Here is a 25,191-nt window from a genome sequence, read left to right on the forward strand (position 1 = left end):
CTAGAAACCTCCTCATTATAAAGCTTTGAAATGTATGTACTATAGGCCAATTGTGGTGGCTTATGCCTGTAATCCCAGCAGTTTGGGAGGCCAAGGTGTGTGGATCCTGTGGTCAGGAGTTCAAGACCAGTCTGGCCAACATGGTGAAACCCTATCTCTACTAAAAATACAAAAAATTAGCCAGATGTGTTGGCAGGAGCCTATAATCCCACCCACTTGGGAGGCTGAGGCAAGAGAATTGCTTGAACCTAGAAGGCAGAGGTTGCAGTGAGCTGAGATTGTACCAGCCTAGGCAACAGTGAGATATGTATGTATTTTTTATTTAAGTCTCCTGAACTTTTCACAGCTCTTTCACTGAACTTTTTTTTTTAATGGAACTTCTCTATATAGTTTTTTTTTTTTTTAAGAATTCCACTTTTAAAATCTTATCTTGCAGGATATCATGTAAAGATAAAATCATTTAAAAGGTATTTAGCAGAAGCCAGGTGCATTGGTGTGGACCTGTAGTCCCAGCTCTCCAGGAGGCTGAGGCAGGAGGATCATTTGAGCCTACGAGTTCAAGTCCAGCCTGGGCAACATAGTGAGGCCCTGTCTGAAAACAAAACAAAAGATATTTACTGAAAGAAAAGTGTTTCAAATTAAAGAAGTCTAGGTCTAGATAGACATGACAGCTAAATGCAGTACATGACCCTGGATTGGATTCTGTACTGAAGGAGGAAAAACGTCTTGGAGGGCATTTTTGCTCAACTAAAAAAAAAGAGAGAAAATAGGCATTACATTAAGATATTGTGTAACTTAAGTTTTCTGAAGTTGGTAATTATACTGTAGATATTTAAGAGAATACCTTTGTTCTTAGGAGATACAGTTGAAGTATTTAGAGGTAAAAAGGTGTGATATGTGCATCTTTCAAATGGTTCAGAAAATATGTGTATGACATGGAATATAATGCAAAATGTTGACAGTTGGTCAGCAGCATTGTTGTTGACAGTTGGTCAAATCAGGATAAAGGATATGTAGAAGCTCTTTGAACTATTCTTACAACTTTTCTGCATATTTGAATGATTTCCAGGTATAAAGTTTAAGAAACAGCTTTAGCAGCTATTATAAAACTGGACATTACATCCAGTTACTTTTATTATTTATTTATTAATTATTTTGAGACAGGGTCTTGTTCTGTCACCCAGGCTGGAGTGTGGTGGCGTAATCACAGTTCATTGCAGCCTGTACCTCCAGGGCTCAATTGATCCTCTTGCCTCAGCCTCCCTGGTAGCTGAGACTATAGGTATGTGCCACAACACCCAGCTAATTTTTGTTTTTGTTTTTGTTTTTTTTTTTTTTTTAGTAGATGTGGGGTTTTGCCATGTTGCCCAGGCTGGTCTCAAACTTCTGAGCCCCAGTGATCTGTCTGCCTCGATCTCCCAAAGTGCTGGGATTACAGGTGTGAGCCACCTTGCCTAGCTACTGTTACTTTTAAATTAACATTTTATTTCTATTAAAAACACACATAGTATTGCAAGAGAAGTGTTTAAAAAATATAATTCTTTTTTTTTTTTTAAACTTCTTTCACCTATACTTTGTTTACATGATGGTAGTGTTATTGAACAGAATTTTTTTTGGTGGGTGAGGTATCATTATATGGTCACAAGTATAAATATTCCTTGTATGATTCTTTACTGGATTTAATATGTTTATGACTTATATTTTATAAAATATGTTTAATTATTTTATAGTAATATGGCGATGAAATACAACTTTGCTCATGTAAAAAATGCAATGCAAAGATGAGGTCTTTATATTAGCAGTATTTTTTCTGATTATCTCAGTTATTTTAATTTTAAGGTCATAGTTAAATACCAATAAGTATAATTTAGAACTTTAAAAATTCTTGGGTACAGTTTACTAAGTTTTTATTGATTCTGTACTTCAATATGTTCAATTCATATTCATTAAAAATTGATTTTGTTCTCAGCTTCATAAAAATGCTTTGTTTAAAAGTGGGTCTGGTTTTAGTACCATGTATTTATTTATATTTTGAAGGAAATTAAAGAATAAGGGTCTGTTACATGTGTTTCTTAGAATGGTATTAGTAATTACAGGCATTTTTGAGCCTTTACTTTGTTTGAGGTATCATATTCTAAGCACTTCACATTTAAAGATGTGAAACCTCAAGTTTGTGTGTGTGTGTGTGTGTGTGTGTGTGTGTGTTTGTGTAAAACCTCTTTTTGCCAAATAGAAACTGTGGAAATGAGTGATCTGGAATGTAGTAAAGAAATATTGACTGTTTATGATTACACTAAGAAGTACCTGCTGTCTTAGAATTTTCTAATTTGTGAACATTGGATAACTCTAGCTTCAAGCTAGACTTTCTGTTGACCTCATGTTGTGGGAAGGATCGACATACCAAAACAATTCTTCAGTAATTGTGTTAAGCAAGAACGTGAATATGACTTTTAGTATCCATGAAGAGGCAGGCTGATGTAGAATTTAGCTTAACTAGACTTTTTAATCTTATAGACAAATAAATAACCAAAAAATTAAATTTGAAAAATCAAGGGACTAATGTGGTATCGCTCTTTTCAGTCTTTGATCAAATTACAACACACATAAAGTATATAAATTCTGAATGTCATTTTGATGAATTCTTATGAAGTCAACAACTGTTTAATCAATATTGAGAGATATAGGACATTTTCATCAATCCGGGAGCCTCCTTCATGCCCCTTAACAGTTACTACATACTCCCAAAGGTCACTGTCATGTGACTCATTCAGTATTCATTAGTATTGTCTACTTTTTAATTCTGTGCCTAGCCTTTTAAAATCTTGTTTATGACTCATCCATATTGATGCACGTAGCAGTGGTTTATCTTTTCTTTTGTTGCTGTGAAATATTTCATTGTATGAATATGTCAGTATTTACTGTGGTCAACATTTAGGGTGTCTCTAGTATTGGCTGTTGTGAAGAATACTTCTGTGAACATTCTTGAGCATGTCTTTTGGTCCACATGTGTACACATTTCTGTTGAGTAAACACCTAAGAGTGAAATTGTTGGGTTTTAAGGTATTTGGCTGTTTAGCTTTAAGAGATTCTCCTAGTTTTCCAAAGTAGTTAAATCAATTTATATTCCCATTAGCAGTGTACAAAGAGTTCTTATTGTTCCACATCCTCACCAACATTTGAAATTATTAATGTTTTTAATTTTAGCTCTTCTGGAGCATATATACTAAAGATGTATTGTAGTTTTAATTCATAATCCCCTGATGATTTAAAAGACTTAGCATATTTTCAAATGCCTGTTGATCATTTGAATATCCTCTTTTAGGATATGACTGTGTCTTTTGCTGATTTTTCTCTTGAGTTGGTTGTCTTAATTACCTCAGAAATAGATAATTTCAGTTGTTCAGTTGTATTGAAGATATCTTCCCTAGTTTTTGGCTTGCTTCTTTACTTTTCTAATAGTGTATCTTGATCAAGATAATTTCTTAATTTTAATAAAGTCTATTTTATCAGTTTTTTTCATGGTTAGTACTTAGTTTCATTTAAGAAATCTTTGCCTACCCTGAAGCCAAGAAGATGTTATCTTTGTTTTCTTTAAACTTGACTGTTATAACTATTGCATTTAGGGTTATGTATGACATATGTAAGCTTCATAGTTCATTTTATTTTCCATATGGAAGTCCAGTTGTTCCAGTATTATTTACTGAAAAGACCATCCTTTCCCTACTGTGCAGTAGTGCTTTTGTTGTAACTCAAGGGCCTGTTTATTCATGGATTTATTTTTGGACTCTTCTGTTGGTTTGTCTGTTGTGCCATTGCCATACTTTTTAAATTATTGTAGTTATATAATAAGTCATGATATCTGATAGTTCAAATCATTTAATTTGTTCTTCAAAATTACCTTGGTTTTCTTGGTCCTTTGAATTTCAGTAAAAATTCTGCCCTCAGCTTATAAGCAGTCCTCCTTACCCCCACCACCCAACACAGAAAAAAAACCTGATTGGATTTTGTCTAGCTTAATGTAGAATTTATAAATCAATTTGGATATATTGGATGTTTTTCAATATTGAGACTCAATCATAACGAGGTTATGATTGCCTTCTTATATTTAGACCTTTTATAATTTCTCTTAGGGTGTTTTGTTATTTTGCATGTAAAGGTCTTATGTGTCTTTTGTTGACTTCTTAAGGTATGATAATGATATAGTAGTTACGTTTTATAAAAGCCCTTATAATTTATACAAACATACTGGGCTGTTTACAGATGGAATGATACAGTGCTTGGGATTTGCTTCCAATAATCCAAAAGAGTGGAGAGGAAGGGGAGGAGCAAAATAGATGAAACAGGATTAGGCATGAGTTGATAATTGTGGAAACTGGGTGATGGATATATAGGATTAATTATATTCTTCTTACTTTGTGTATATTTGTAATTTCTCATGCAAATAGTTTTTAAAAAGTGTAATGTGGCTAAAGGTAATGGGTTTTCTCATTTGATTGTTCACAGTTAGTTACAGATTGAACTCCTTGTTCTACTCTTTCCCCATCATCTCACTACTGCACTTTTATATTAATAAATATATATAAGCCAGGCATGGTGGCTTATGAATGTAGTCCCAGCTTCTTGGGGGTGCTGAGGCTGAAGGGTCACTTGAGCCCAAGAGTTTGAGGTTGCAGTGAGCCGTGATTACACCACTGCACCTCAGCCTGGGTGACAGAATGAGATCCTGTCTCTTAAAACAAAAAATTTAATATAAATAAATAATAAAAAGTATAATGATTGTAGTAGATTGAAATATATAAATATATAAGGATTCAAGAATTCATAATAATTATTTAAAGAAAACCTCATAGACACCAATTTATTATTCTGAAAATAGTAAGTGAAAGGAAAAGGTCAACCATTTATTAATCTTTTTCCCTACAGATTATATTCCAAGACTACCAAGTAGTTAAGAAGGAAAGTATATCTTTAGAAGAATTGTAGCTATTAAGAAACGTTGGAGGCCAGGTGTGGTGGCCCACACCTGTAATTCCAACACTTTGGGAGGCTGAGGCAGGAGGATTGCTTGAACTCAGGAGTTTGAGATCAGCCTGGGCAACATAGCAAGACCTCATCTCTTCTAAAACCTCAAAAATTAGTCAAGCATGGTGGTACATGCCTGTAGCCTCAGCTGATTGGGAGGCTGAGGCAGGAGGATCACTTGAACCTAGGAGATAAAGGCTACAGTGAGCTGAGATTACACCACTGCCCTCCAGCCTGGGCAACAGAATAAGACCCTTCTCAAAAACAAGCACAAAAACAAACAGAAACACTGGATAATATTCAGCTTACAAACTCACCACAGTGCATACTCCTAATGAAATAATGAATCTAGATAATTAGTCATGACTACTAAAGCCATTAGGTGAAATTTAATTGAGAAATGGATGAAACATAATGGATAGGCCAAAGTGGAATAAGCCTCTTTAATTAGAGCTTAAAACCTTGGTTAGGCCAGGTGCTATGACTCATGTCTGTAATTCCATCTATTTGGGAGGCCGAGGGAGGAGGATCGCTTGAGTCCAGGAGTTAAAGACCAGCCTGGGCAACATAATGAGATCTTGTCTCTGCAAAAAATTAAGTTGAAAATCAGCAGGGCATGATGGTGTATACCTGTAATCCCAGCGACATGGGAGACTGAGGCAGGGGATTGCTTGAGCCCAGGAGGTCGAGGCTGCAGTAAGCTGTGTTCACACCACTACACTACAGCCTTGGTGACAGAGTGAGGCCCTATCTCAAAACACGCCCTCCCAAAACAGAAAAACAAACAAACAAAAAACCCCTCTGGATAGAAACAAAAACAACTATCTGAAGACTTTCAGAAGTAAACAGTAGCAGGCAATCTAAGAAGGAAAGTTGGAACCTGAATAGCTTATGTAGTGCTGAGCTTTCCATTTTTTCCTTTTTGTCATTCATCTTTAACCAAATGGTAGGCTGGGCAGAAAAGTACGTATTGAGTGCAGCTGTTAGCAAAGACTCCCAAGAGAAACCCCTTATTTCTAGTCATAGGATGAGGAAAAGTCCCCCCTTTTTTTTCCCAGCCTTGCCCTGATACCATCTCCATTCATAAAATTACATTACCATAGTGGTACATGCACTTAAAATCCCAAGAAGAAAACCATCTCTCTGGCCAGAAGATTTGGGCGAGACCTCTGGAAGCTTGAGCATGATTTGGAAATTCTAGAGAGAAGACACCTAATGTGTGGGGAGATTCCCTAATTGTGTGTATGAATGCATATATGTCCTACCTCTACATGTACATGAACAGAGCTACACGTACATGGAACAGAGCCAAAGAAACATAGCAAAGAACTAGAGAGCTGAACTATTTTGTAAACCACTGCTCAAATCTCAGAGTTGTCCCTGAGAGATGCATGCAGAGGATAGATTCAAGCAGCATAGTGAAGGCTTTGAAAACTGAAGTGATGGCTAGTACCGTGGCCTGTTAGGAACTAGGCTGCATAGCAGGAGGTAAGTGGCTGGCATGTGAGCATTAGCACCTGAGCTCTACTTCCTGTCATGTCAGTAGCAGCATTAGATTCTCAGGAGCATGACCCCTACTGTGAACTGCACATGCAAGGCATCTAGCTCATATGTTCCATATGAGAATCCAACTTAACAAGCCTGATGATCTGAGGTGGAACAGTATTGTTCAGAAACCATTCTCCCATCCATGGAGAAATTGTGTTGCATGAAGCCAGTCCCTGGTGCCAAAAAAGTTGAGGACTGCTGCTTTAGAGGACGTTAATAGAGCCTAGAATCTCAGATCTTAATATCTAGAATGTCCAGGATATAATCCAAAATTACTTGACATACAAAGAAACAGTATTATCTGATTTTTTTTTGAGATGGAGTCTCGCTCTATAGCCAGGCTAGAGTGCAGTGGTGTGATCTCGGCTCACTGCACTTGATTTCCTGGGTTCAAGCAATTCTCCTGCCTCAGCCTCTCAAGTGGCTGGGAACTACAGGCATGCACCACCACCTCCAGCTAATTTTTGTATTTTTAGTAGAGACAGGGTTTCACCATGTTGACCAGGATGGTCTTGATCTCCTGACCTCGTGATTCACCCACCTCTGCCTCCCAAAAATCTGACCATTTTCAAAGAGAAGAGAATATAAGCAGATGATAACCCTGAGATGATCCAGGTGATGGAATTATCAGGAAAAAAAGCCTTAAAATAACTAATGCTAATGAGGTAAAAGTGAACACTTCTGAAATGAGTGGAAAAGTAGTTCTCTGAAAAATAAAAACTATTTGAAATCATCCAATGGAAATTTCAGAGCTGAAAAATATAATCTATGAAATACAGATTTACTGCATGGGCTAAATAACAGAATGGAGATGACAGAAAAGTCAGTGAACTTAAGAAATCTCAACAGATCTTGAAGCCTTCCGTATCAAGAGTATATATGTCTGTTCTGTAATATACTTGCTATATCCATGTTGCACTCTGTGAAACATGGTTATAGGCCTTTTGGCTGGTGGATTCATGTACTGACAACATGTCCTCATTTATCCTATATTTACTCCTATTTATGTGATGCAAAGACCTGTGCAGTTTAAGCCCCATCTCCCCTGCCACTCCACAGATTTGAGATACGGTCTTGGCCTGCCATTTTCCCAGACCTTGTCATAAGGATCAAACAGTCAATGAGTTAAAATAATAATAATCAAAGGAACTAAATAGATCAGTTTTTTTAAATTTGAAAGCTTGGAAAGTAAATGGGGAGAAATGGGTAACATATGTATGTATATTACAACATCTTCTGGTTCAAAGTGAGTACATTTATTTCCTAAAGATAAACTTAGATATAATGATTATTTTAGTGGAGAAGACATGCTTTATGATAGTTTTTTTCTAAATTATCTGTGGTTGAGGATGCATCTAAACTTCTCTGAAATACTTTTTGGATGATTTTGAGTTTGCTTGGCCTGCTTGGCTACTGGCAGTTTACCTGAGTTTTAATAAGTCAAAACAACTGTCTTTTCAATGAAATGATTACTGCAGAAAGAGGAATACTTGTGGCCTTGAAAATGAATACATTTTTTGGTGGTGGTTTCAGTGGTTCTAGTGATCTCATAGATGTAGTACATCATATGTCAAAACATTGTCATTGTATTATATATAGTAGTTGTATGTTATTAAATATCCATGAGTTATCTCTAAGCCTAGTACTGTCAATACCACTTAATAATCAGATTTCCTAACAGGTCCCTAGAGGATTTATGTACTAATGAAATTCTGTACTACTTTCAGATTGATAAAATTCTGTATCTCTTTTTTTTCTGGAGATCCATCTCAGAAATTTACATACATTTGCCTTTTAAAAAATAGACTTCTACAAAGTCTGGGATTTAATTCATCTTTTTTGGACATCTGTTTTGTACATATAAATTATATCATATTTGTTTATAGTGTAACAATTAAATAGTTTTCCAAAAGGGGAAATATGCGCTAGTATCCATTTGGACATTAAACTGACAGATTTTTCCATTGAGAAGAATATCCATAGAGCCTCTTGCTACCATATAGCAATAAAGTTAGACTTTAGTTACAGTTGAACTCATGCAGGCTGAATTGTCATGCACATTATTCTTCAGTTTCCTTTTAGAAATATGAAAGGATAAGATAGTTCAGAAGTTAAGAACTACTGGCATAGTACTGTAGTCTTTTATCTATTAATAGATCAAATTATCCTTTGATGTTTAATCTCCCCCAATCCCCCAAAATAATGCTTGATTTTTGTCTTTGCCAAATAGATACTTCTTGGTTCATGGTATGTGGTAGGCAGAATACTGACCTTTCCGAGAGATTCATATCCTGATTCCTGGAACCTACCACTATGTTAGGGTACATGGCAAAGAATAATTAAGATCACTAATCAGTTAACTTTGAAATATTGAGGTTATCTTAGATTATCTGAGTGCGTTCATTGTAATCACAAGACTCTTTTTTTTTTGAGACGGAGTTTTGCTCTTGTTACCCAGGCTGGAGTGCAATGGCGCGATCTCGGCTCACTGCACCGTCCGCCTCCTGGGTTCAGGCAATTCTCCTGCCTCAGCCTCCTGAGTAGCTGGGATTACAGACATGTGCCACCATGCCCAGCTAATTTTTTTCTACTGTCTAGGAATGGTGACTTGATTCCTTAGTGTAGCTGGAGAATAAGGAACCTGTGTACAGTGATGTAGAATGAGAGTGAAGAAGGAGAAATAGACTAATGCTAGAAAGGAACTTTGGTATCTTGGAATGTGATAAATAATCTTCAGAAGCCTTGGACTCCTCAACGAGTTTTTCATTATTTACACTATATGTGTTTGTTTTTGTTAGTACATACTATAAATTGGAATTTTAAAAAGTTTTTATAGTCAGCACAGCTTGAGCTGTATTAAAGTGGTAAGCAATCATTACATTTTTGCCACAAAATAGCTTATCAACATGATAAGCGTATAGAGGACTCAGTGGTTAAAAGGAAAGCTAGAGTTTAGAGAAACATGAAAAAGAATGAAGCATTTCTGATAGAAGATAATGAACAACCTAACCAATCATTGACTGTCACTATGATTAGTCCTCCTGACCATATCAAATAAACTTACTCTATTCCCTTATGCCTTTTACTGGGATGAGAAACTGAGGGTCCAACAAAGATTATAAACTGGCTTTTGATTATTTGTAATGGTGAATGTGAATTCTGGGGTAACACTAGCAGAATGAATGGGAGGTGGGTGGAAAACAAAATTATTGCAGAAGAGATCAAGAACTGACTGGCCAGTTTGGGGGGATCATTTGTATACATTGAAATCCAAAAGAGGTATTGGAGAGGGTAGCACCTTTCATGGAATGAAGGAGCTTATCCCAGGGTATGTGAATGACTACAACAAGGAGGGGACAATATGATGTAGTCTGGTGGCATGAGAGTCAAACCTAGGGTTTTAGGGAAGGGAGAAGAGAAGATAATTCAGAAATGACAATGTTTGTCATTGTTCAAGAGAGAAGCCATAGTTTAAAAAGACTGGAGCTAGAGTAGAGCTAGAGGGGAGAGAGGTTTCAGTTGGTGCGAGAAAGGTGAAGAGTGTGCAACAATAATACCGAGGAAATAGGACATTTTGGACATAATGGGATTCGCTTTGATGATCTCCTATGCGGATTGCTGTAAAATTGAAGGGGTGGTGTTTGTGAGAGGCAGACTTATCAAGAGAAGCCAGAACTTGTGTACTTTTCTGTTGCTACCATATAAATTACCACAAACTTAATGGCTTAAAACAATACAAATTTATTGTTCTGCAGTTCTACAGCTCAGAAGGCCAACATGGGTTTTACTGGCCTAAAATCAGGGTGTCAGCAGGGCTGCATTTCTCTCTGGAATTTCCAGGGGAAAATCTGTTTCCTTGTGTTTTCAAGCTTGTAAGGAGGCTGCTTGAATTCCTTGGCTTGTGACCACCTTCTTTCACTTTCAAAACCAGCAACTTTGCGTCTTTTAAAAAAAATTACTTCAATAGGTTTTTGGGGAACGGGATGTTTGGTTACATGGTCCTTTAGTGGTGATTTCTGAGGTTTTGGTGCACCCCTCACCCAAGCAGTGTACACTGTACCTTTTATCCCTTGTCCTCCCTCCCACCCTTCCCCCTGAGTGCATATAGTCTATGGTATCATTCTTATGCCTTTAACTTGGTATCTTTTTGATCCTTCTTCTCTCTGGTATATCAAACCACAGCCAGGAAAGGTCCTTTGCTCTTGAGAAAGGAGCATGATTACTTTGGACCCATTTGGATAATCCAGAATAATCTCCACATCTCAAGATTCTTGTCCTTAATCACATCTACAATGTCCTTTTTTTGTCATGTGCCGTAACATCTTCATAGGGTACAGGGATGAGGGAATTGACATTCTTTGGAGGCTGTTATTGTGCCTACCACAGGGCTCCCTCTTTCTTGCTGCTGGCATTAGGATGGAGGCCAGGTGGTATAGCTTCAGGTGTATGGTACCTGATTACATCTGAATCTGAAATTCATTCTGAGGCATGTGCTCTCTCTCCACCTTCAGGTTTTATGTGAGGCTTACTTGAGACTGGGGATGGATGTAGGCCTCACTCTTATCTCTGAAAATGGGATAAGGTGCTCCTATATTCTGTGGACAAGAACAGTCTATTTACATGAATAGGAAGCTCAGATATTACTTGAAAAAATGTATTAGTTGAATTATTGGAATAGTGTTTTTCCACTAAGAGAACTGTATAGTTTAGTTTTTGTTTATTTAATGAGGTTTAATGAGTATCTCACATCTGGACGTTCAGCTGGCTAGAGTTGTAGTGTCAGTTGATGTTTGTCTTGAGCCAGAATCCTGTCTAGCTCCAAGAGGTCTGGTTCATAAAACCATATCTGATTCTTATTCTTACAAGTCAATTTTCAAATTTAAATTGATTGTAGAGATAGCTGTAAAACTAAGAATGTGTTTTATTTTGCCAATATTTTATATGGGTTGTAGAGGTGGCTAATACATTTAGTATTGAATAAATTGAGAATTACTGTTTAATTTCATTTTTTCCTCGTATATTAAACAACTAATCTAAAAAGTATTAAATAATTGGGCCTTTCTTTGCAAGTTAAAATAGTTCTACTCTTAGAAATAATTATCTTTTCAGTTAAACAAATTCAGTAATCTGCAAAAGCAAGTTAGAGTTTTTCATAAATGGTAATAAATGTTAAGGATTGTTGCTTGGGTTTTGTATTATACTGGTCAGTTAAATTTCAGCACTACTTTTAATTAATGTTAATAGATCCATCAGTTCCCAAAATACCTGTGGTAACAGAATTAACAAACCTAAATTCCAAAGTAGGTCAGTGGGTCAGTGGGTTGTTAGGTTAGGGGGAAAATGTAGTTTTAATTTTTAAAATTCAAGTTCCTGAGTTAGCCATTTTTAATTAATAATTTTAAAATTATCATTAACTAGATGAAACTTTTTTTCTTTAAATGAATAGAACATGGGAAAATAGTCTCTGTTACTTATGTTTTTCTTGTCTGGAATAGCTAACAGGTTGTGTTTTATCTTATTAGCCTCCTCATGTATAGCTAGGCCTCTAGTATTGGACAATTAAAAGAAAAAGAAAAAATACAGCACTTAAGTTTTCTGATTTTAAAAGTAATGCATGTTCCTGGGAGAGATTTTAGAAAGTACTAAAGAAAGTAAAAAAACACCATCCGTAAGTAATTACCTAGGAGCAACCACAGTTTTATATGTTCAGGTTTATGTCTGATATATATTCATGTCACTGTCACTGCGGTTAGACATTTAAATCTGTTCTAGCTTTACTATTTTTATTTTTTTGACACAGAATCTAGCTCTGTCTCCCAGGCTGGAGTACAGTGGCGCGATCTTGGCCCACTATAACCTCCGCCTCCTGGGTTCAAGTGATTCTCCTGCCTCAGCCTCCCAAGTAACTGGGATTACAGACTTGTGCCACCATGCCTGGCTAATTTTTGTATTTGTAGTAGAGATGGAGTTTCACCATATTTGCCAGACTGGTCTTGAACTCCTGACCTCAAGTGATCCATCCACCTCAGCCTCCCAAAGTGCTAGGATTACAGGCATGAGCCACTGCACCTGGCCTAGCTTTACTATTTTTAATAATATCTCAATTAATATAAAAGTTTAGGTACATCTTTGATTATTTTCTTATTTCTCAAAGTGAAATTACTGGGTCAAAGGGCATAATTTTCAAACTATTTATAAATCTCACCAATTTATTCTTTAAGAAAGGGAAATTCCTCCTTTTCCTAGTTTGTAAATTCCTTCTATTCCTAGTTTGTTGAATGTTGTTTTTTTTAAAATCATGAATAGATGTTGAATTTTGTTAAATGCTTTTTATACATCAATTGAGATCCCTCATACATATGATTTTTATCCTTTATTTTGTTAATGTAGTGCATCCCATTGATTGGTTTTATTAATATGTGTTGAACCTTTCTCAAATCTCAGGGATAAATGCCAATTGAGTCATGTTGTATAACCCTTTTAATTTACTGCTGCATTTGGATTACTAGTATTTTGTTGAGAATTTTTCATCAGTATTCATAAGGGATATTGGCCTGTAGTTTTTTTCTTATGTTGTCCTTGGATTTCATATCAGCATATTGCTGGCCTCATAGAGTTTGGAAGTGTTCCCTTTTCAGTTTGTTGGAAGCATTTGAGGGGGATTGGTATTAAATCTTCTTTCACTGTTTGGTAGAATTCTTCAGTGAAGCCATGTATATTGTCCTGGGCTTTTCTTTGTTGGGAAGTTTTTGATTCAGTATACTTAAAAGTTATACATGTCTTCACATTTTTATTTTATCATTCTGACTTTTATTATCACTGATGAATTTGTCTGTTCTTTAAAAAAACTATGTACTCTCTTGTAGAGTCAACTATGCTGTTGCATGTAGTCTTCTCTTTGTTGTATAGCATTCCAATATAAGAATAACACATTTTGTTTATCCATTGTACTGTCAGTGAACATCTTGGTTGTTTCTACTTTTGGACCATTATATATAAAGCTGCTGTGAACTCTGCTCAGATTTTCTATTCATGATTCAGTCTTGGTGGTAGATGGTATATTTCTAGGCATTTATTCATTTTTTCTAGGTTATCCAATTTGTTGGTGTATATTTATTGAGTTTTATAATACTTTTTATTTCTATGACATCAGTTGTAATTTCTCTTTCATTTCTGATTTGAGTCATCTCTTATTCTTAGTGTAGCTAAAGGTTTGTCAGTTTTGTTCGTCTTTTCAAATAAACAACTGTTAGTTTTGTTGATTTTTTTCTTTTCTTGTCTTTTTTTTTCTATTCACTGTTTTATTTCTATTCCATCATACTTCCTTCTGTTCACAATGGGCTTTGTTTGTTTTCTTTTTCTAGTTCTTTGAGGTATAAAGTTAGGTTGTTTGAGATCTTTTTTTTTTAATTTTCTTTTTTTTAGGCACACCTCTGCTGGCAGGAATCTTTCTTCATTTTTAATGTAAGCATTGACTGAAATAAGATTTCCTGTTGGAACATGTTTGCTGCATCCCATAAATTTTGGTATTTTGTATTTTCTTTTGTCTCAAGATGTTTTTTGATTTCTCTTTTGATGTCTTCCTTGACTCTTGGTTGTTCAAATGTGTGTTTAAATTTCTTCTGCTTATGAATTTTCTAGTTTTCCTTCTGATACTGATTTCTATTTTCATTTCACTGTGATCAGAGAAGACACTTAGTATAATTCAATCTTAAATTTGTTAAAACTTGTCCTGTGACCTAGTAGGTGATCCATCCTATAGAACCTTCTCTGTGTAGTTGAGAATAATGTGTATTCTGCTGTTGTTGGGTGGAATGTTATGTGTTTCTGTGTTTGGTTCATTTGGTCTATACAGTTGGCCTTCTGTATTTGCAGGTTCCACATCGGTGGATTCAGCCAACTGTGGATAAAAATATTCAGAGAATAAAACCATTTACAAATAGTATAAATTTAAAAACCAATAAAATATAACACCTACTTTACATAGCATTTATATTGTATTATGCATTATAAGTAATCTAGAGATGATTTAAAGTATAGGGGAAGAGACACATAGGTTATATGCAGTTGCCACATTATTTTATGTAAGGGACTTAAGCATCTGCAGATCTTGGTATTAACATTATTTGATAGGGGTTCCTGGAATCAGTCCCTCTTAGATACCGAAGGATGACTCTACTCTTAACACTGTTTAAGTCCATGCTTTCCTTCTTGATTTCTCTTTCATAATCTGTCCATTATTGAAAGTGGGGTATTGATATCTCGTGCAACTATTGTATTTGCTATTTCTCCCTTCAGTTCTGTTGATGTTTGCTTAATATATTTGGGTCCTCTGATGTTGGGTACATATATATTAATAATTGCTATATGTTCCTAATGAATTAACTCTTATTACTATATAATGTCCTTCTTTGTCTCTTATATTTAACTTAACATCTTTTTTATCTAAGTATGGTCACTCATACTCTTTAGGCTCACATTTGCATGGGATCTATTTTTCCATTCTTTCACTTTCAGCTTCTGTTCTTAAACATGAGGTGAATCTTGTAGACAACATGTAGTTGGATCTTTTTTTTTCAATCCGTTCAGCCACTCTATGTATTTTGATTGGGGAGTTTAATCCATTTATGTTTAAAGTAGTTACTGACAGAGAAGGACTTGCTTTCTGTCTGTCTTGTAGTGCTGTTGTCCCTCTTTTCCTTTCCTCCTGTTTTTCTCTATATTTCATTAACTTTTTTTTTTTTTTTTGGTAGTTGTGCTTTGCTTCCCTCCACATTTTCTTATGTGAATCCTCACATATGATTGCCATGGGGCTTATATGTAAAACACCTTATAGTTGTAACAGTCTATCTTAAGCTTACAATAATCTAACTTCAATTGCATATAAAAATTCTACTCTCTTACTCCCCCCTTGTTATTGATGTCACAGTTTTATCCTTTTATATTGTATACTCATTAACATTTTTATAGTTACAGTTTTTTTAATACTTTAATCTTTTAACTTCTGTACCAGAAGTAAGTGATTGTTTTCGTTTATTCATGATGTTTTAAGTTACTTTGTTTTCTTTTAGAAACAATGTATAGAATTTAAAATTGGTTATATACATTTTTGTGACAGACTTCTCAATTTTAAGTTTAAAAATTATTTAAAAACCCTTTTAATGATAAACTTCTATTTAAGTTGAATAAATCTAACTTTTTTTTTGTTTAAACAGAATTCTGAAACTTAACGGTTGATCATATAGAAGAGTACCTTGAACCTATAGTTTCCTGAAGAATCAGTTTAAAAAATCCAAAGAGTACAAAAGGTAAAGAAAGTTGCATCTTACAATGCATCATAAAATGATATTTTTTCCAGAAAAATGAAAGAATCGATCAACTATTTTGACATACTAATTTAAGGAAAGTTTACTTTAAAAATTTGTGTGTACGTGTGTTATCACCAAACATAGTACCAGTTGTGTTCCGATAATTACTTTAGATACTGGGGATTCAGTGATGAACAAGACAGAAGCTGTCTCTGTTCTCATGAGGACTGCCTTCTAGAGGAAGAGAAATAATACACAAATGAGAAATTTGTGGTTTGTACTGCACTGAGAATTAAAATGGATAGTGTAAGGCTGCGCACAGTGGCTTGTGCCTGTAATCCTAGCAGTTTGGGAGGCTGAGGTGGAAGGATTGCTTGAGCCTAGAAGTTTGATACTAGCCTAGGCAACATAGTGAGACCTCCCCCCAACACCACCAAAAATTTAGAAATTAGCTGGGCATGATGATGTATGCCTGTGATCCCAGCTATGTAGGAGGCTGAGGCAGGAGGACCACTTGAGCCTAGGAAGTTGAGGCTACAGTGAGCTGTGATGGTGCCACTGTGCTTCCACCTGGGTGGCAGAGTGAAACCCTGTCTTACACATACAAAAAAGAGATAATGTGTTAGAGACTGGTGACTGCTTTCATTAAGCAGTCAGAGATAGCCTCATTGAAAAGGGAGAATTTTAGTTGAGATCTGAATGGCAGAAGGAGCCTGCTGTGTGAAGATCTGAGAGGAGAGCTTTATAGGCAGTGAGAATAAGAATGAGAAGGAAATGTTTGAGGAACTTAAAAAGCAGAATTGACTGGAATATAGTAAGTGATGGGGAGAGTATATGGAGTTCAGGTTGGGAAAAAAACTGGGAGAGAAGCAAATTTACAGAAGAAAGTCAAATGTTCTGTTTTAAGTAAATGGCATTTTGGACACCTTTAAAATCTGTAGAAATGTCTAAAAAGCAGTTGGATATCTGACTGCATTTGACAATCTATTCTAGGAGTGTGGATTTGGGAGTCATTGGCATATAGAAGTGTGATTTATCTAGGAAGTGTATACAGATTGAGAAGAATTCAGCCCTGGCACATGCCAGTATTAATTAGAGGAGAAGGAGCAGCCAGCAAGATGAGTAGAAAAGCAGGAGAATGTTCTGTCACAGGAACCAAGAAAAGAAAGTATTTAATAAATGCAGAAGTGGTCATCTATATCACATATTACTTAGAGGTCAAATAGAGAATAAAATGACCATTAGACTTGGCAGTATGGAGATTTCAGATAACTAATAAGAGTGAGCAATTTGAGTGGAGTGGTGGGGATGAAAGCCTAATTAAGAGTGATGAAGAGAGAATATGAGGAACCTCTAGTTAGAGATGGCAAATAATACAATTGAATTTTATTTTCTCTTGAAACCTCACTGAAGCTAAAGCAAAAGGATTTTTACAAAAGACATAACTTCACAAGGACAGAGAATGGAGAAGAAACAGTAGCAACAAAATTTGGGACTGAAAAGCAAGAGAGAGCATAGTAAGTTTTTGCAGATCCCAGGATCCTAAGCCCACTGTGGGAAAGCTGATAAACAAACTTGTTGGCACTGTAGAACCTCCACAATTTTCATGAATTGAAAACACTCTTTATTTCTGGAAATAGGAGTTATGGTGGAACTAAAAAAGGATGATTTGTTGCAAATCTTTTTAAGGGGTGATTATATTCCATGGATCCTTTCTAAACTTTGAAACCAAGGCAGCTGCCTTTTCCCATCTTAGCAGAAGTCTGGGGATTTGTTCCCTAGTAAGTACAAAAGTAAGGAGCAACAAACATGCTGAGAATGGGAGTAACATGTTTAAAAACAGAAGGGTTAAGAACCAGGCTACCAGGTTTTTATATTGTTCAGGCAGTTGAGAAGATACATAATTCTTTTCTCTGAATTATAGTCATCTTAAAAGAAGAGATCTAAAGATTCTGACATTGAGAATTTTCCAAAGAAATATTTCTACTTGATAACTCTATAATAAAGAACAGTCAGCAAGCTGTGTCACACAGAGCTTCCAGTTTTTTTAGTGCTTGCCCTTAAATATGAGCTCATGTTCAGAGATCAGTAGACATTTGAGGAAAAACCTCTTATCTGCAAGACAAAGGCCAAACCAAAAGATAAAACACCAATTTAGGGGAAATGAAGAGCAGTTAGGCAGGTGAAAATCAAACACAAACCTTAGATAAAGGTAAGAGGGATGCTGAATCCATGAAACATGAATGAGAAACTATAAGAAATGAAATTAGAAATGAGGCCGGGCTCAGTGGCTCACACCTGTAATCCCAGCACTTTGGAAAGCCGAGGTGGGTGGATCACCTGAGGTCAGGAGTTCAAGACCAGCCGAGGTGGGTGGATCACCTGAGGTCAGGAGTTCAAGACCAAACCTCATCTCTACTAAAAATACAAAAATTAGCTGAGCACAATGGCATGTGCCTGTAAACCCAGCTACTCAGGAGGCTGAGGCAGGAGAATTGCTTTGAGCCAGGGAGGCAGAGGTTGCCGTGAGATTGCACCGTTGTACTCCAGTCTGAGTGAAAGAGCAAGACTTCATCTCAAAAAAAAAAAAAACAAACAAAAAAAGGCCAGGCGCGGTGGCTCAAGCCTGTAAAGCCGAGGTGGGTGGATCACGAGGTCCAGAGATCAAGACCATCCTGGTCAACATGGTGAAACCCCGTCTCTACTAAAAATATAAAAAAAATTAGCTGGGCATGGTGGCGTGTGCCTGTAATCCCAGCTACTCGGGAGGCTGAGGCAGGAGAATTGCCTGAACCCAGGAGGCAGAGGTTGCGGTGAACCGAGATCGCGTGCCATTGCACTCCAGCCTGGGTAACAAGAGCAAAACTCCGTCTCAAAAAAAAAAAAGAAATTAGAAATGAAAAGCTTATTTGAAGGGTTGAAAAATAAAATGATCGACTGAAAGTAGAGCAAAGAGATGTAAAATGGTAGAGAAAAAAGAAGAAAATTACCTGTCCAGATCTCCAGTGTTCAATTAAGTGCTCCAGAAGGTGAGAGTGGAAATAGAGGGGAAAAAACAAAGAATAGAGAACAACTCAACAAGACTCTCCAGAATTAGAGGACATGAGTCTCTAGTTGGGAAAAGTCTGTTGAGTGACCAATACAGATATAAAAACAAGCCAAACAGGGCACATCACTATTCAGTTTTAGAAAACAAGGGAGCTTCCAGAGTGAAATAAGTAACAGGTCACATCTAAAGGATTAGTAATCAGAATGGCTTTGCACTTTGTTATCACACTGGAAACTAGAATATAGTGGAACCTTCAGCATTCATAGGGAAAAGTGATTTTCAACCAGGTATTCAGTATCCAGCTAAACTATTGATTAAGAATAGTCTAATGACAGTTTTTGACTTATGAAGTCTTAAAAAATTTGCCTGTCATGTCCTCTTTCTTAGGCAGTTATTGAAGGAATTACTCAACAAAAATAAAGAAGTAAACTAAAAACGGTGAAGGCATAGGATATGAGTAACAGGGAATATGACCTAACTAGAGACCCAGGGAATCACCAGGATGATGAGAATAATGATCACAAGACAGCTGGTCATCGGGTTAGTAGATAGTTTCTAGTCCCAATAGGAACAGGTTGGAAGATTTCAAGAGAAATCACCGTGAGAAGGTGAAATTGGTAGAATGTGTAATGAGTTTGAAGAAATAGTAGATATAGACAGGGAAGAATTTATAACTAAGTTGGTAATAAGTATAAACAAAAGTAGGTAAACAAAAAAATGGTAACTCTAGGAAAAACTGCTGAAAAGGAAAAGTAATTGTTGTATACTGTATGGCCCAGCTATGAATTGGCATTTACAGAGTCATAATAATGTTAAATCCAAATATAACCACCTAACCAAAATTATGATATTGGGAAATTGGGGAAGTGTGCATATGTATGAATAAAATAGTAACATGATGCATGCTGAGCTGGGAAGTCATATCACCAGATGACTCTGATCTCAAGTTGCTTAAGTAAAGGAGCATTTGATTCTTAGCTGTAACTTTGTCCTTTATAATTGGGGAACTTTATTTTCTGAATTTTTTATTTTAATTTTTGTGGGTGCCTAGTAAGTATATATATTTATGGGGTACATGAGATGTTTTGATATAGGTATGCAATATGTAATAATCGCATCATGTAAAATGGGATATCCATCTCTTCAAGCATTTATCCTTTGTGTTATAAACAATCCAGTTATAGTTATTTTAAATACAACTGTGAATTTTGGATTCTAGTAACTACAACTGATCCTTTTAAAGACATATTATTGCATATCATTGTGGCCTAATCATGTCAAAGTTAAAAAATAATGAAATGTATTCTATATTATATTATATGTGTGACATTCCACTTCAGCTTGTGTAGGGATGTGGCATGGCATCTGTATCCTCAGACTCCACAGCATGGACAAGTGTGAGTCTAGCTAGTCTTTCTGAATTGAAAGCATGGGACCTGCAGTAGTCTCCAAACAAAATATTTTGACTTTTCCACCTTACCACTTTGTCTTGTTAAAGTTAATTTGATACCATTTTTAAAAGTTTAAGGGAATCTTCTTACATTTGCTCTAGGGTGCATGTCTGGCCTATTTTACTTATTCCTTTCCCTTTCCCTTAAGTAAAGTGTATCTGTCAACTGACTGGAAAGATGAGGATCTTGTGTTAGACTGTTAAGCAATGTATCTGACTGGGCACAGTGACTCATGCCTGTAATCCCAGCACTTTCGGAGGCCAAGGTGGGTAGATCACTTGAGGTTTGGAGTTCGAGACCAGCCTGACCAATATCGTGAAACACCATCTCTATAAAAATACAAAAATTAGCTGGCCTGTCAGGAAGAATCACTTGAACCTGGGAGTTGGAGTTTGCATTGTGCTGAGATCAAGCCACTGCACTCCAGTCTGGGCCACAGAGGGAGACCCCGTCTCAAAAAAAGGAGAGAGAGAGAGAGGTTACGTTGTTCTATTAGCTGGACAACAAGTAATTTGTAGAAGAATATTGTTAACAACAATAGCGAAACAGCCTAATAAAGCATCAGCCTGTATCTTCTAAACTATATTGGATTCACCCTTCTTGTAGTCAGCAAGTCTCTTCCTGTAGTATAATCCTTCATTCTTGGTGTTCCCCAGCCCCTCCTTACCACCACTTTTTTTTGGTAGTTTGTCTTATTTTCTACCTTTTGATAATTAAGCCACACTGATGGCTTACTGGGGGCTTTATAAGGCTCAGATCTGGCCTTTTAAAACTTTTTCCTATTAAAAATTCTTTTTGAATTCACTGAAATTTGCTCTGTTAGTTTTATACTGTTCTTCTTGTTCTAGTGATAGAACCAGCCTTTGTTTTTACCATGAAGATAAATATGTCTCTTGGACCAGAAGGCTATACTTAGGTGGCCTTTAAATTTTCTTCTACCTCTAAAATTCTGTAATTCTATGCTCTATCTGGTGATACTACCACAGACACTTAAAATCATAACATTTCATCCTGGTGTTAGTCTTTTTTATTTTATTTTTTTTGTCTTTGACCCTGGCATTCATTTTCTTTTAAAAACTCTTAGCCCTGACTATGGTAGCGAGCACCTGTAATCCCAGCTACTCAGGAGGCTAAAGTGGCAGGATTGCTTGAGCGCAGGATTTCAAAGCAGCAGTGAGCTGTGATCACGCCACTGCACTTCAGCATGGGCAACAGAGGGAGACCCCCATCTCAAAAACAAAAAGAAAAAAAAATTCTGAGCCCCTCACAGTTCTACTTCTGCAGACTAAACCACATAGGCAATGCAGCAATGTTACCAAGGGTAATTCTCCCTTCTTAGGAAGGTTCATTTGAAAACAGTGACTGAATGTTTTAGAATCTCATCTTCTTGTAATATCTTTAAAGAACTTTTTAAATATCTTTCTGGTTTAGAAATGCTCCAGTGAACATTTTGTTTGAATTGTTATGTTGATGCTCAAAAGCTTTCAGATTTTGGAACATTTTGGATTTCAGGTTTTCAGATTAGGGATACTCAACTGGTAGAATATAGAGAGACAAATTTTAGGCTTGTGATCCAGCTTTGAAGCAGTAAGTTTTACTGCCTTCAATTTGGGTATGAGTCTTTATAGTAAGGCTTTCCGGTACTTGACTTGCCTTTGCCATTTTACCACTTGTATTCTCATTTTATGCGCTAGTAATTAAAACTTTAAATTGTACCATGTCAGGTTTTCCATAAGGAAAATGCTAAACCTCTTAGTTTTTCAAGTTCAGTATTCTCTTCTCTCACTGCCATTCCTGTCTCTTAGAATTCTTTCACTTATTACCTGTTTCTGTCCTCCAGCCTGTTGCTTCTCAAACTTAAATGGTCATACATTATCACGTGGAGCCCTTGTAAAAATGCAGATTTTGGTTCATTAATACTAGGGTAGGGCCCAAGATTTTGTCTTTGAAAACAGGCTCTCAGAGGATGCTGATACTGCCCAACCCTACACCATATTTGCAGTAAAAAAAATCTTGACTCCCTAACAGACTTACTGTCATCAGGAATATTTCCTCTGTTTTCCCCCTCTAATTTCCACAGGTACGCATAATTGTTCCTTGCCTGGTGATAGCATTACACAGTATATACCTTCTTTATGCCTCTTACTATAATTATTTAGGTATCTATCTTCTTGCTCAATTGTAAATTTTTTCTACAAGGACTGTATCTTTCACTGTAATATACCCAAAGCCTGCTGCACTATTTAGCAGAAAACAGGTTTTCAGCAAATATTTATTGCTGAATAGATGGTGTTATTGCAGACTATTTGAAGTTATATAATTAAATATATACTGAATATTGAGAATGTCCATTTTATTTTTATTATTTGATAGTAAAGAGAAAGTTAATATGAACCCGAATTACTTTTTTTCTTGTAGTTCTTTTTTAGGAAGGAAAAAAAGCCTCAGATGTACTTCAGCCATAGGTATTTGCTTGAAAATAGTGTTCTAGTCTTCAGTACAGATAAAATGTTTTGAAGTCTGTGTAATTACATATAGTATTTCTCAAGATAACTTTGTGGAAGTAAGATTTTTAGAAAACTAATGACCGTTTTTTTTTTTTTTCACCTAAGGAGAAGTACAAATGTCTACCACAAGACGAAAACGTAGTATGTTATGTTGTTTACCGTAAGCTGTGGTAAAATGAGCTCGATTGTTGACAGGTATGTTCTTGAAGACTGTTATTTTAAATTATATATAGTTATTTAAAATGAACTATTAGAATAATGGTCTATATGAAATTGATAGAAGGAGTTTTATGCTTAAACATAATTATTATTACATTCGGTTTCTGTGTTAAATAAATACAGTGTAAAAATAAGCAAGATCTTATCAGTATTTTCTAGAGCCAAAGTCAGCAGCATATGGCTTGTGTTTTAAAAGAGTACTGAGCTGTAATTTTGGGTGATTTGGTCATAGCTGCTCTGAAGGAAATTCTGACAGTTGCAAATGTTTCCTTGGAACCTTGTAGAGTCCTTTTTCTCCTTATCTAACTTTATCCCTTCAAACATCTTTGCATTTGTGACTGATAAGAGGTAACTGCAATTAAGATTTCATTAGTTAAAATTGTAATCTTTACATCTTACTCTTGGGAAAAGGGTAAATCTCCATATTCTTATGATTTTAATACTTGAAATTTTTGGAGGAGGGTGGAAGGGGGCAGCGAAGGTTAAAAACTATTGGGTACTGTGCTTGCTACTTGGGTGCTGAGATCATTGGTACACCAAACCTCAGTGACACGCAATCTGCCCGCGTGAAAAACTGCACATATACCCCTGAACCTAAAGTAAAAGTAGAAAAGAAAAGACTTTAAGTTGTCTTTATTTTTCACATTTTAGCATCTCTTATCATAATTTAATTGGTAGCACTCTTTCTTTCTTAAGGGCAGGTAAAATAGTGATGGTCTTAACAGTCAATAATATCTTAAATTTGATAGAATTCAATAACATTTTTAAAGCATCTCATCTGCTCTGACAGCAGATGTACAGAATACCTTTTTATATGCTATTTCATTTAACCTTAACAAATCTGTAAAATTTTACACATGAGAAAACTGTAGGTCAGAAGGTTAAGTAACTTGTTTGAAGTCACATAGCTAGTAAGATTTGATCTAGAATTTTTACTTGTGTTGGTATGTCTGACATTAAATTTGCTATACTATTATTGCACTGTACTGTGTGCTCCATCCATTGGAGATTCTTTAAGAGTTTTGCAGCTAGACTTGTACACAGAAGTGACTTTTCACATCTGGGGTCAGCTTTCTCCCTTTCTATGAGCTAAATAGTAAATATATATACCCCACCAGAACTTAAGATCTGAGGAGCAAGAAACTTCCTTAGAGAGGGCTGCCTGCACCACGGTCATAGCTTTGAATTGTGCCATAGTTGCAGGCAGGATTAATGATAGTCTTTTTCTCAGAAAAGATATTTCTTCACTGCCTCTGAGGGAGAAAATACAAATTTGGCATTATGCCTTTCCCATTCTAGATAGTATGACATCTAGGGATGACATCTGTGTTTTCAGACATAAAGCAGTGATTATTAATATGAGTTCCTTATCTCTGAAAATCATGAAAGTTATGAACTCTGTCCTCAGAAAAATACATATAAATACAAAATTTTTTGTAAACTTTGGGGCGTACATGGAATCCCCAAAGTTTATACATGGACCTCCATGATACAGGTGTTAAAGATGATCCCAATAGTTACCCCATTTTATAGCTTATAGGCCATAGAAAGGTGTGACTATAGGAGTGAATAGTGAATTCATATAAAACTTCATAAATCAGGAAAAACTTTAATATTGCTCTTAGGGTTGAGTTAGCTACCAGTGCTCTTGATTTCATTTTTTAGAAATGGTCTTTCCTTACATTTACCCATAGCCAGCTCCTAGCTCACATGTCCCCTCCTTAATAAATCCTTCCCTAACCACTCAGACTCTAGTAACTAAAACATCATGCCTTAAAAAAAAATTAAAACTTATCACCCATTTTTATACTTATTTCTTTCTACTAGGGAATAAGGCTGGATATGGCGGCTCATGCCTGTAATGCCAACACTTTGGGAGGATGAGGTGGGAATGTCACTTGAGCCCAGGAGTTTGAGATCAGCTTGGTCAATATAACAAGACCCTTGTCCCTACAAAAAATAAAAAAACTAGCTGGGTATGGTGGTGTGTACCTGTGGTCCCAGCTACTCAGGAGACTGAGGCAAGAGGACTGCTTGAGCCCCGAGGTTGAGGCTGCAGTGAGCCATGTTTGTGCAACTGCACTCCA

General features: G+C 36.1%; 1 protein-coding gene across 11 annotated transcripts in view; it reads left to right on the plus strand.

Moving 5' to 3' along the window:
• Positions 1-25,191, plus strand: part of CLOCK (clock circadian regulator) — a 114,694-nt gene that overhangs the window by 38,817 nt on the left and 50,686 nt on the right. For 6 of the 11 annotated variants that reach the window (XR_013533119.1, XM_017970558.5, XM_035293706.3 and 3 more), the window contains exons 3-4: positions 15,786-15,878; positions 22,991-23,080. Coding sequence is in view for 7 of the 11 variants with exons in the window: in XM_017970558.5 (XP_017826047.3) it covers positions 23,034-23,080 (47 nt within the window). In the remaining 4 variants the exon portion in view is untranslated. Of the gene's footprint in view, positions 1-15,785; positions 15,879-17,291; positions 17,396-22,990; positions 23,081-25,191 lie in introns of all 11 variants that reach the window. The other 5 variants (XM_035293705.3, XM_078367223.1, XM_035293707.3 and 2 more) reach the window with 2 other exon arrangements.

The sequence above is a fragment of the Callithrix jacchus genome, chromosome 3, assembly GCF_049354715.1.
Source record: "Callithrix jacchus isolate 240 chromosome 3, calJac240_pri, whole genome shotgun sequence".
Classification (NCBI taxonomy): Eukaryota; Metazoa; Chordata; class Mammalia; order Primates; family Cebidae; genus Callithrix; species Callithrix jacchus.